The sequence below is a fragment of the Geospiza fortis genome, unplaced genomic scaffold (assembly GCF_000277835.1).
Source record: "Geospiza fortis unplaced genomic scaffold, GeoFor_1.0 scaffold173, whole genome shotgun sequence".
NCBI classification, from domain to species: domain Eukaryota; kingdom Metazoa; phylum Chordata; class Aves; order Passeriformes; family Thraupidae; genus Geospiza; species Geospiza fortis.
The window spans coordinates 2,793,493-2,806,299 of record NW_005054334.1 but is presented as its reverse complement, the minus strand read 5'-3'; the positions used below and the strand labels follow the sequence as shown (position 1 = coordinate 2,806,299).

The 12,807-nt window shown below is 51.1% G+C and overlaps 1 protein-coding gene across 2 annotated transcripts in view; it reads left to right on the top strand.

The window, feature by feature from the left end:
* Window positions 1–3,373, top strand: part of C1QTNF6 (C1q and TNF related 6) — a 6,293-nt gene extending 2,920 nt beyond the window's left edge. Inside the window, exons 1-3 of one of the 2 annotated variants that reach the window (XM_031057798.1) lie at window positions 181–201; window positions 841–1,078; window positions 2,671–3,373. In XM_031057798.1, coding sequence (XP_030913658.1) covers window positions 847–1,078; window positions 2,671–3,218 — 780 coding nt within the window. In that variant the 5' untranslated portion in view covers window positions 181–201; window positions 841–846 and the 3' untranslated portion in view covers window positions 3,219–3,373. Of the gene's footprint in view, window positions 1–180; window positions 202–840; window positions 1,079–2,670 lie in introns of those variants that run through there. The other variant, XM_005421823.2, reaches the window with a different exon arrangement.
* The last annotated feature ends 9,434 nt before the right edge of the window (window positions 3,374–12,807 follow it).

Genomic DNA, 12,807 nt, shown 5'->3' with positions numbered 1-12,807 from the left:
GGGTGAGCGCTGCGCGGGGCCGGGGCAGGCAGCGCCGCGGGGCACGGGCTGCCACAGGGGCTTTGCTGCTTGGCGTGCCTGTCTTTCGTAAGCACGCTCTCTGCAAGCTGCGGAGCTTCACGTCCTTCAGCCTCGGCAGCGAGGCAGCTCCCCTCGGGTCCGCCCGAAGGCCGCGCTGGGCCCGGCCGGCCCCTCGGGAAGGTGCTGGGCCTGCCTGGAACCCACTGGGCACGGGCGGGAGGGGACCGAGCCGCCGGGACGGGTGGGATCTGCGGGGGGAAAGGAGGGGGCTGGAGTTAAGTTCCCAGCCCATAGGGGAAGAGGCATCTCTGCTGGGACATGGGGATTTTGGAGTTAGATTCCTATAAATAGTTGGTATGCAGTAATAGGAGGGCTTGAGAACTTTTTACAGCGCTTCCCACAGATTGAGCAGCCTACCAGAGCATGCTTTTGCTAAAGAGCTGTTGAGGTTGGACTCAATGACCCTAGAGGTCTTTTTCAATCTTAACAATTCTATGATTCTGTCTCCCTCTATCCCAGCCTGGGGATTGCATATTCTAGTGGCTTTAATGGTTTGCCTAGTCAGCATCAAGCCTTCTCCCAGGGTCAGCACCGAGTCTCCACTGGCCTGGGCAGAAGGGCGTGGGGCATCCTCTTGGGCCATGTGGTTGCTGCTCAGATTGCAGCCTTGAACAAGCCTGTAAGTCCCTCCACAGGACTGCCATTTCATCCCACCCCAGCTCCAGCCACAGAAAGATGTTTTATCATGATCTCTGCTCCATCCCCTATGTCCTCCCCCTTCTTATACCTCACTCTTGGCACTTCCTCGTATCTCCCCAGGTCACCATGGACATAACCTACCTGCGCACATCCCTGACCTTCCTTTTTCTCCCTCTTGTTGTGTTTGGGGCACCCACTGATGAACCCAACCTCACAGAACCAGGCCCTGGTGCTTGCAAGCGCTGTTGTGACTCACTGGACTCTTCCACAGATACCCCACCAGTCCCTCCCAGCCACCACCACTTCCCCTACCCAGTGCCAGAGGTCCGTCCCTACATCAACATCACCATTCTGAAGGGTAAGTGTTTGCCCCGGGATGCCAAGGCTGGCTCAGGGACTGATGGCATTGCAGTGCAGGTGACAGCTGGATTGCTGGCCTGCTAGTTGTGTTAACACCAGGAGCCATCCTGGAGGATAAGTGATCACACACGCTGTGCCCAGGGTTTAGGTGTTCTGTGCTGTGATGGGGAGTAGCCTGGTGGGATAGAAGTCAGTGCTATCTCTGCTGTGATATCTGTGTCTCAGGATGATCCTGCTGCTAACTCTTCCTCCTTGCTAACACAGGACAGCCTCTTGCCAAGCTGAGAGGACACATTCCTTGTCTCAGACTTACAGAGTCCTGTAGTGCCTGAGGGAAGGAGCACTCCTTATCAACTGCAAAATAAGGATGTTTGGAGTGCATTGGCACCCAGGGAGGTTGTGGGGAAACCTTCTCCAGCTCCCTGGGTCATATGCATTTGGGAGCTTGAGGAGGGCAAAGGGAAGCAGCAGTTATTTGCAAGCACCTCCAGGTTAAACTTGCAGTGACCCCCAGCTCATTCCACCCTGCAGTGGCTGGCTTGGCTAATGGGAAAGGGTTCCCTATTTTAGGTCAGCTCCTCCCTTCAGGACTCCCCTTTTAGCCTTTGCTGTGGGCAAAAGCCTGTTCCCAGCTGGATGCTGCCACACACTTCTTGTAGCTCTGTGGTTTGTCTGGGTTAACTGGGCAGATGCTCTCCCTTCCCTGCCCTGCCCTGCCTGGAAGTAGCTGCAGTCCATCAAAGCTCAGAAGGGCAGATAGAGGCCTAGAGTAGAGTGGGGTGTCATAGCGGGACCTTCAATACCATGCAGGGAATGGAGAGGAGGAAAAGAACAAGATACGGATTTTGAATGCTGTCAGAGCTGGAGGCTGCTCTGAGTCCCATTTCTTCTCTGTATGCACAAAGTACATTCTGGTGCTGGTGTCTCTATGTATTGATGCCTGCCCAAGTGTGTGATGGGCAGTGCACACACGCCACGTTAGAACTGCAGTATTAATTATACAAGATGCTCAAAGCATGCCAGTATTGTGAAAGCATCATCCCTCTAACTGCAGTGCTCCATCTACCCAGTCCAGCTTGGATCTTTTCGCTGTGACCCACCCTATTTTCCCTCCCTAATCATATTCCCCCACAGGTGCTAGCAGCTCTTCCCCTCCTCCAGCCTACAGCCAGGCCAGTGTGCATCCTCTGTGGATAATTGGGTCATAGGAGAGGTGCATGGGAGGGCAAGACTGTGCTGGAGGTAAAGGAGTGTGGGGGAGGAAGAAGAGGTCAAGAGCCCCAGTGGTACTTTGGACTGCTGGGCCCCCTCTGAGGCTGAAGTCTCCTAGGGAGACATCCTGGTGTCTCCAGCAGAGCCACATCGTTTGGTGATCAGGGGATTCATTGGGGAAGAGACTCCAGTCACTCCCAGAGTTCTGCTAGTTCCTTTCCCATGAAGAGCAGTGGTATTGTCACCCTCAGAAGTGTTCGTTCTTCTGGCATTGCCCCATTCTTGTGCAATCCTCTTCCTCCTCATTAGGCTTTCTCACTGCCCCTTCCACATCTTCTGGTATCACACAGGAGTTGTGTCCTCTGCTTCCTCCTGTAGGAGAGAAAGGAGACCGGGGAGAGCCTGGGATGCCAGGGAAATGGGGCAAGGAAGGACCACGAGGCGAGCGGGGTGCCCAGGGCCAGAAAGGCAGCAAGGGACAGATGGGCACGGCGGGAGACCCCTGCAAGCATCAGTACGCTGCGTTCTCCGTGGGCCGCAAGAAAGCTCTGCACAGCAGCGAGGGCTTCCAGGTCCTGATCTTTGACACCGTCTTTGTCAACCTCTACAGCCACTTTGACATGTTCAATGGCAAGTTCTACTGCTCAGTGGGGGGACTTTACTATTTCAGCCTCAATGTCCACACCTGGAACTTCAAGGAGACCTACATGCACATCATGCACAATGAAGAGGAGGCGGTCATCCTGTATGCCCAACCCAGCGACCGCAGCATCATGCAGAGCCAGAGCCTCATGCTGGAGCTCCAGGAAAATGATGAGATCTGGGTGAGGCTCTACAAGCGGGAGCGGGAGAATGCCATTTACAGTGATGATGTTGATGTGTACATCACCTTCAGCGGGTATTTGGTCAAGCCCAGCATTGAATAACTCCTCTTCCTTAGGGCCTCTTAGGCCTTTTCCTTATTCCTCTCTCTTCCTTTCTCTCTCTCTCTTTCTCTTTCTCTCTTTCTGCCCGTAACCACTGCAAACCACTTGGAAATGGGCCTGTCAAATCTCAGGCACCACACTGGCTCCCACCTCACGCTCTCTAAATGGGCCTGTCAAATCTCAGGCACCAAGTGTGAAACTTGCCACACTGGCTCCCACCTCACGCTCTCATGTAGCCAGACCTGTATCTGTCCACTTTACATCATGGCACTACCACCTCTTGCCCCTCACCTCATAACCCCAACTTAGGTTATTGGCTTCTTCTCAATCTGCCAGCAAGCTGCCTCTGGCATTTAGGATTCTAGAGCAAGAAGAAGCCAAAATGCTGCTCCTGGGCCTGTGTCCCTCCTTGGGGCTTCATACACAAAGGACTCCTGTGGAAAGGGCTAGAAAGTCCCCACTGCTGAGGTACATCCTGGCTCCTCTCCATCCCAACTAGACATGTTTCAGTTTTGCAGCCTGAAACAAGGTCTTGGTGTCACCTCTGATATCTGTAGTCTGGAGAGCAGACTGGGGTCTGATGGTCTCCTGTAGCACAAGGAAGATGTAGGAGCACTGGGAGAGGATATTGTCTTTTCAAAAGAAGAACACTTGGCCTTCTAAACTGGCTTTCCATAGACACTCTTCTGCTCACAGAGTCCAGGCTGGCTGTCAAACCTAGGCCTGGTGGGATTGTCCTCCTCTGTGCCAGCTCTAGCTCTTCAAAGGGATGAAGGGCCAGACACCTGGCCAGACCCTTCATGGGCATGTGCCCATGATTCAGTAGAGGCAGCCGTTCTGTTCCCACTAGGGATCACTAATACAGAACAAGAGACAGAGAGAGAAAACCTTGAAAACCCCTCCCACACCTCCCCTGGGACGCTACTCAGTCTTGGCTCGTCAGCTATGGGAAGCTAGTTCAGAGAGGGACCCCAAATCTGCTCTCCTTTGGCAGAGGTGCCATTTCATTGTCCTCCTGAAGGTGGTTCTCCCACACTGGTATTGAAGGACCACTGTTTCAGGGCCTGAGCTTGAGGCTGTAGGGGCAATTGCGGTTCAGTCAATCCCAAACGTGGATAGGCTGCCACGTCTTTGCCTCTGTGATGGTACAGAGATAGAGGTGAGACAACAGCACCTTGCCCAAGGGTTAAAAGCTTCCCTGCCGTATGCTCCATGCCCTTTTCTGGCAATCTCATCAGAGTAACTGAGGAAAGCATGTGGCTAAAACAAACCCTCGCTCTTTTTGTCAGGTTGGAGATGTCGCAGTGAGAAAGGAATGCCAGTGGTAGGGTTTTCTAGTACTATTTATATTGGTCTCACACTGCTCCCACTGGCATCCCTCTGGTGGGGATGCTGCAGTCCTGGGGGAGCAGGTGAGGCTGGCTCAGCACTTTAGGAAACCTACTTCCACATGTGATGCTTCCATAAACAGCAGTGCTAGGACTTGTCTCCTTTTTGAGTCTCAGGGCAGGACAAGCAGGAGAGACACAGGTATTTCTCCCCTGCTCATCACTGGTCATGAAATCTTCGGACTTACCCAGGTTCTGCTGTCTCATTGATGAGCCGTGGTCTCTGTCTGTAGCACCTGGGAGTTCCAGGGCTCTCCCAGAACAAATGTGCATCATTATACAAGATTGTGTCTGGTACACACAGCCCGGGATAGCAAAGGAACAGGGACCAAGGCTAAATATTAAAACTGACCTTGAAAAAATTGCAGGGCATTTTCTCTCTTATCCTGTTTGCTTACTCTCCGTGCTTTTCTAAGGAAGCTGTACAGACTGCAGTGAGTTTCAGGAACTTTGCTCTGGATCCTCCCCAGCATTGTCAATGAGGCAATGGGTACAAAAACAAAGTTTCACTAAGGCAAGGCTGATTTTTTCACAGGGAAACATGTGATGAAGGGATCATGGAAACTAAAGGAGGCTGGGGGTTTCTTCCTCTCCCTTGGCAGGTCAAGTGTGTGGAATTGCTCGGAGACAGGATTTCAGATAGCAGAGGAAGCAGAAAGCTGGAAGTGATGCTTGAGACTGAATCCCTTTCTCTCTTCCTCAACAGGCTGCAGACCCAAATATAATCAATTTACAGTGTATAGTGCCCCATGCCTCCCTGAGGAGAAGCAAGCCTCTCTAACACTGAATATCTCCATAAACAAGCTTCCTTCTTTCTCCTTTCCTATTTGGTGATTGAATGCTGGTGACAGGTCTCCTGTGCTATCCATGAGCAGCCAGAGGGTGCCTGATGCACGTGAGAGTGGAGGGCAGGGGGACCAAAGGGTATGTTTAACAGGCTTCTGGTGCTAAACAAGATGGCATTCCCTTGGTGCTAAATCAGATTTCAGGAGTATTGGGTGCTTTCTGGAAAGTGTAGTAGGCTGAGTTGTGATGTACTCTGGAATTAATGGTGCTTTATGTAACAAAACCAAACAAACTCCAAGAACTTTTGTATATATATTTTTTTTTCAGTGGTATTAAACTTTTTTCCTTGGTTGTTTTGCACTTAAATCTGTTTTTCTCTCCCAACCTATTCCTTCTAGCTCTGGTTATTGCTGAATGATGGGATGGAAATGACACTGGCCTGAAATTGACAGGTACAGAGTTTAACTCAGCTCTGAAACTTCCCTGGGTAATCCTTGGCAATCTTGTGTCTGTTTACTTTGCAAAGAACCATTACCTTGAAATATTAACTGCTTGAACACTTCTAATTATGACAACCCTCTCCCTTTTGCTAGAAAAGCTTTCAGCAAATTCAAAAAAGGATTCTTTGGAGATTACCAAAAAACTCCCAGGACAATACAGTGGGTTGTAGGAGTAGGCTTCAAGTACTTATTTATATGGAGGAAGGCTGGGTTAATGTTGGAGTTCCCTTAAGGGAGATCAGATCCCTTTATCTTATGAAATTTTTTAGCACATTCTTCTATCAAGTACTTGGTAAGCACTGTTTTCCCTATGGCATTTCTCTTTTCTCTGCCAAGAGCTGGCGGCCAGGAAGCAGAGTGTAGGAGGGATAGTAAACTGTTGACTGGACATTTGTGCTTCCTAATATTGGAATGAGTGGGAGTTCCAGAGTTAAGCTGAACATGCATGTTTGGAAGACCTGTGTGTGATGAAAAAGGCCTGAGATTCAGGTCAGAGGTGGAAGGACAAGTGGCAATTGCTCATAAAGTTGAGGGGAAGGGAAGACATGAACAGGGATTGGAGACTTGTAAGCTTGAGTGAAAGATCTAGAATGATAGAATCCTAAGGACAGGGAGATGCCTTTTGGGGTCTCAGTCCAAGTCAAAGAGGTACATGGGGTTTTGTTTATCACCTTTGGACTGAGGGGGCTCCTGCTGAGGTAGAAGGACAGGCAAAAGAACAAGAGGAGGTGCCCATATAGGACCTTCTGTTTTGAGTTTAATTTGCCTTCACATAGTTTCTCCTGTGGTTTGATGTGTACCAGACACTTCATTTGGCAAGGGATGGAATACATAATCATACACATCCCTACAGGCCTCTTTGGTCCTGTGACAGGCCCAGAGCAAGGGCTATATATATCCTAGTAAGTGCAATGCTCTGTCAGGTCAGAGCCCAGCCTTCTTCCCATTTTTTATTTACTTCTGAGGAAGCAGATAAGAATGTGTCCTCAGGAAGTGTAGTGGTTGTGTTTGTGCATGTTCCTGTTCCTTGAGGTGAGATGCTGGCAGATTGGAAGTGACTTTGTCACACTTACAAAAGGTGAGGAAAGGAGAGAGGGAGGGAGGGGGGGACAGGAAATGTGTAGCCAGATCTTCAAGAAATGTTTTCTATGATTCAACCTTTCAGCCTGGCCCCTGAAGAGTCTCCTCAGCCAAATCCCTTGGGGCTAAGATGCACAGTGACAGGCAGGGTCTGTAGCTGGTGCCACCCATCACACCATGAATGCCTGACCAGGGAGCTGCTGCAGGTGGGGCTCAGCTCAGGCAAGGTGAACCCTGCAATGCAATGCTTTGAAGGAACAAGGTCTAGAATGGGTCAGATCAGCCCTGCTGGCCTGCCAGTGAGTGCACCCCTGCCCAGAAGGCCATGAGACTGTTCATTCATTCATTCATTCATTCACCCCAGGTCTGTGGCTTTTTCCATGCAATGGAGCTGCCCTGTGGAATGTGGTTCAGGGGTTGGTGACAGCCAGAATCTCTCTCCTGGACAAAGCCAGTGCCCTGGGATGCACAGCTACAGCACTACCCTGGAGCTGTGCCTATATTTTCCCCTGAAAGAGTGATCCAAACTCTGCTGCAAAAAGCTCTGTGGACATGTCTGAAGTTTGTTCAAGGCCTCTGTCACGGGGCTGTTCCTAAAAACTGCCTTCCTGCAGGTCCCAGGTCTTGCAGGTGTGAAAGGAAGGGAGTGGGAGACAGGAGATGAAGTGCAGGACATGGAGCTGTCCCTGGGAAAGGGAGCACGTGCCAGGGACAAGTCAGGAGGAGCTGAAGGCCCTGTGATAGCTCCTTGCCCTGTGATAGCTGTGGGAAAGGGGAAGAGAGAAGCAGGGCAAGAAAAGTATGAAGGAGGCCCTTGACCCTGCAGGTGGGCACAAAGCTCTCCCCAAAGCACCGGGGAGAGCAGGGGCACAAGAAAGGACCTGGCTCCACATCTCTTCAGAGCTTTTGTCACAGGAGGGGCAGTCACAGGAAGAGTCTCTGGCCTTGCCTCAGCCGCCAGCTATGGTGCAAGGTCCGCCCCACATCAGTGCACTACTCAGGGGCTGCCACACTGTACTGGAGCAAGTTTCCCCTCTGCTGCAGCCTGCTGTCCTTCCTCCTCCCCCAGACCTCCCAGACAGCCTGCTTCACTCTCACCCCAGCCTTGTTCATCTCCCAGGGTCCAGAGAGGGAGAGGGGGCGATGCAACACCCCAGCCAGGATCGCCCAGTGCCACAAGCAGAGCTGCCAGCTCCCTCAACCTAGCACACTGCAGCCAGACACCAGCAGTGGATTCAGCCTGCCCAGACCTCCTTTCTCTCAGCTTCCCTTTCCCACTGCTGGCTGGGAGCTCCCACAGGATGTGAAGGGCTGGATGTGGACCCTGCTCAAGGCTTTGTGGATGGTGGGGCACAGCTGCATTTGAGGGCAGTTGTTCCCCTGCCTCGTGTGGTGTGGCCCTTCTCTGACCACAGTGGCAAAGCAGGCCCTGGCCCAGTCATGCCAGGCTTCAGAGGCCAGCTCAGTGCACGCTCTGCTGTGACGCCCACACATGCCAACGCACATACCAACCTCACATGGACACCTCTCACCTTCCTGACAACGGAAACTGTTGCCCTTTGCAAGCCTGGCTCGCTCTGAAGATGCTATCAGGAGGTGGGCAGAGGGTGCTGAGGCTCCAGGCCTCTGGTACAAGCACAGCTCCCTCATCTAATGAAATACCTTCTCCTTCACCCACGAGCTCTCTGTGATCTCGTGCCTTGCAGTTACACCACAGTGAGGGCCAGGGCAGAAGGTTTAAATCAAAGGCTTCCGACAGTTTCTCATTCCACAGACCATCCAGTCTCTTGAGTTTGTGTCACTTAACTCACAAATGACCTCTGAATTATTGCAAAACTTCACACTTTTCCCAGTCTCTCTTTGCAACAGTTAAGATGGGAGGGAGCAGGATGTAGAGCTCTCATCTTGGACAAGCTAAGGATTAGGGAACTCCCCATCTGCCCCGGCAGGTTGTAAATGGAGCCCTGGGTGAGTGGGAGGCAGGAGTCTGAGTTCTTTCTTGATCCACTTTAACACACTTGCACCCGTTGCCAGTGTGGGAGAGGATGGAGAAGTGCAGAGGTGCCTCCCCTGCCAGTGTGAGCTGCAGTGCACCCCTGAGGGGGCAGATGTGCCCAAGCCTCACATGTGCTACTGAGGGCAGATGCAAAGCTTCAAAGTAGCCAGAGGAAGAAATGGTGCACAGAGAAGAAGGAAGACAGCAAGTCTATTGTCTAACTGACCCACATGCTGCAGGCGTCATTTTCACCGTTCTGATCCCCTGCTCTGGAGCCCTGATCACCTTCCTAATGTTTGACACAACAATGCCCCAGAGCAAGCATCTTCCAGGGGATGCCTGATGGTCACAGCTTTCTGTTTGCCCCACACAGGTTTTTCTGGGTTTATGGCATTCTCACATTCACCCCTAAGGACACTATTTTTCTCCCCATGTGTTCTCAGTTCTTTCCCTGAAATAGTGGAATGGGGCAGATCACTAGAAAGCACATTCCAAGCAACAAAACCCTGTCACTTGCAGCCACAGCCAGCAATTCAGCAGATCTTTAGGGCCAAGAGTCCACAGGATTACTATTCCACACACAATCCAAAACACCTCTCAAACCCTTGCTTTGCCCCAACTCCCACTTTTCTATGTGTGGTGTGCTGGTGTCATTGTTTTAGTCTAAGAGAATTTTACAGGTTTTGACAGCTGTACCACATGATTTTAATTTTTTTTTTTTAATTCTATTTGTTCATCATATGGCAGATACTGAAGCACACCCGTCACCCTCAGACAGGCTTCCTTCTCCTCCCTCATCCCCAGTCCTGCCAGCCATGGAGACAGAGCATCTGAGCCTTCAGCTCAATGGGTAGAGCAGGCAGGGACAGTGGTGAGCTGGCTCAGACCACGACTCTCTTGTCTTGCAGGATGGCAACCTGAGCCCGAAGGAAATGGAGAGAGGATGAATGCACGGCCTTCTCTTTGCTGCGGGTCTTTTTTTTTTTTTTTCACCTCCCTCCTCCTTTACATTCCATGCCAGTCCTCCTCACCATTTCAAAGCCCTGTGCAGAGAGCTCTCAGAGTGCAAAGGGCAGGGGAGCAGTGGGAGGGCAGGTGAGGCCAGAGAAGGCATAGGAAAAGGTCAGTGACGACAGCCCAGAACGATGGCTCTCGGCTGAGCTGCGGTTTGTCCGTGGTGCACGACTGCTACTCAGCAGCACTTCACACATCTGGGGACCACAGCTCCTTCCACCGCCCACGCTCCTCCCTTCCCCAGCAAGGGGGCTGAGGCAGGGGAGGGGGAAGGAGGGAGAGATGCTGCACCAGCCTGCCTGCATCATTTCCAAGACCAAAAGGATAAAAACTCTGAGCAGTCCTTTCCATCAGCCACCCTCCCTCTGAACACTGAGCATCTCTGATGAAGGAACCTGCTGCCTGCAAAGAGGGTGGGGAAAGTAGCAAGAAAGGGGGGGAATCTTTTGTGGTGCACAGAAGGTCAGCACTGGAGAAATGTAGTGACACTCTTGTCCTTGAAATATAAAAGCAACAGTACATGTTTCCTATTAGCATGAAAGCCTCACCTGTGCAGGCTGTGGCTAAGAGAAGGGACTCTGGTGCCTGTGGACACGTGGTGTCCTTGGCCTGTTCCCAGGGTAAGCATTCAAGTGGAGCCAAGTGCTTGATGCCCCCCATGCTTCCCCACTGGGCCTGAACTGTGCTCTGTGTGTGTTTGTGTGCACGAATGTGTGCTCAGGTGCAAGCACAGGGCAGTGCCCCCACGGACCTTCCCCACAGCCTGCTCCAACTGTGCGGCACAGCACCTGCCTAAAATAGCCCTCCCAGCCCTGTGCAATTGCTCTTTGCAACTGCAGGGAGAGGGAGGGTGAAATTCTGAACTGCTTCATGCTCTGTGCCCTTTCATTCCTCTCATGTGGGAGCTACCAGAGCAACAGGGAACAGTGATGCAAAGAATGACATTTCCCCCTGCCCATGTGTGTCAGTCAGGAAGAGACAAGGAGGAAAGTGTAACCATGTGTGTCTTTCTCTCAGTGAACTAAGTCCCATGTTCCCTGAGACTTATACATCCCATTTCCCAAATAGGGGCACAGCCTGTGGAACAGATGAGGTGAGCTGCAGCTTGGGCTTTTTTTATGGCAACAAACTTGACAGGTAGCACATGGACAGGGCTCTGGGTTGGATCTCTCAAGGACCATCTACAGGTTCCTTCGAGACCACAGTGAGGAAAACAGTAGTGTCCACAGAGCTTGTTTTTCCTCCAAGTGATGGTCTTGCAATGTTCGCCAGGATCTTGTTAGTAGTCTCCAGTAACATGCAGCCTTGCCCATAGGCACAAAATAGTCTTTTTGATTGTGTGCTGCCTCATGGAGCCACAGAGCTGCTCTGCTGCAGGAAGTTCACGTCAGAGGAGGGCTCCATAGGAGGAAAATCCTCAGAGGAGCAATGCCAGAGGTAAAACCCTGGCAGAGGTGTGCTCTCAGGAGGGCTGAGGGGCTCTGTTCTGAGCTGTTCACAAGGTAATGGTACATCCCTTGAGGGAGTGAAGTGCCCTCAAATCCTTGGGTCAGGTGGTTCACCTGGACACCACCCTTCCCTTCCACTCCTTACACCCAAGTACACTGGCTGTGGCCTTTCTCATCAGACCTTCTGCCTCCCAAGCTGGGGAGCAGCAACATTGGAGGGCAAATGGGAGCAGAGCTGAACCCAGGAAACCACAGAGCAGAGGGAAAATAGCTCTTCAGGCTGAGCCCAGGGGAGAAAGAGGAATGCAGTTCCTGAGCAGCGAGCTGTAAGGAGAGAGGAAGCTGCCTCCAAACAAGTAATTTCTGTTCAGGCATTTTAATGACATGAAAGTTAATAATTACTGCAGTCACAAATCAGTAACCCCCAGAAGGGTTTAAGGGGGAGTAGGAGGTTGGCCCTTGGATAAGCATGACATCACCAACCATATTTTAAAACAAAATCAACAATCTAATTAACTCCCTTTCTAGAAGCTGCTCAGGCAAAGAGATGCAGAAAATGGAGTAGCAAGGAGTGCTCTGAGCAGAATGGGGGTGGTGGCTGTAATGATTTTTTCCTCTAGAGAAGGAAGGGAAATGTGATTAAACTGGAAGCAAGCCTTGATAATCAAAACACCTGAGGGTTTATTCTCAAAAATCTCCTTACAGTATTGTGTCTTGCCTTAAAGCAATTTTGGATGTACAATAAATCCCTAAATTCTTCTCAATTTATTAGGTCTGGAAGCTGTCATTGCTTCATATTAGGCTTGTCAAGTATTTGTACCCTCTAACTTTAAACAGAGAGAGATGTAACACATTGACAGGCTGAAAAACAGAGCAGGGCTTTATCTCTCCAAGACTGCCCAGGTAATAAGGTAATGATTTCCCTCAAGGACAAGAGCAACCACTGATGCTGAATAGGAAATCAGCCAGCATTCAGCTCATTACCTTGCTGGGCATAGACTTGGTGTAAGGCAGTTCTCTGTGTCCAGTGCTGCCTTCCTGTGGAACATGTCACTTGTACAGGTAATCCATCTTCAATACAGGTCTGTGAGCAAGTTCTGTAGGCAGTCTAGCCATGCATCTTCAGTATTCAGTGCCAGGAGAACCCTCAGGGATTTGCAGAGGCATGTTTAAATATTGTAAGTCAATAATGGCCCCACAGACCTGGGCAGTGGACACCTGGGTGTGATGCAAGATCCCGGTCTGTGAGTCTGTTTTTGAAGAAGATGGGAAGGTGTCCTTTATGTCTCTTTCTCTGCTGTGGAAATTGAGACTCAGAGAGGATGTGAGAGCTGTGCACACGTAATGATAGTCCCGTGGGTACACACCTTCCTCCCA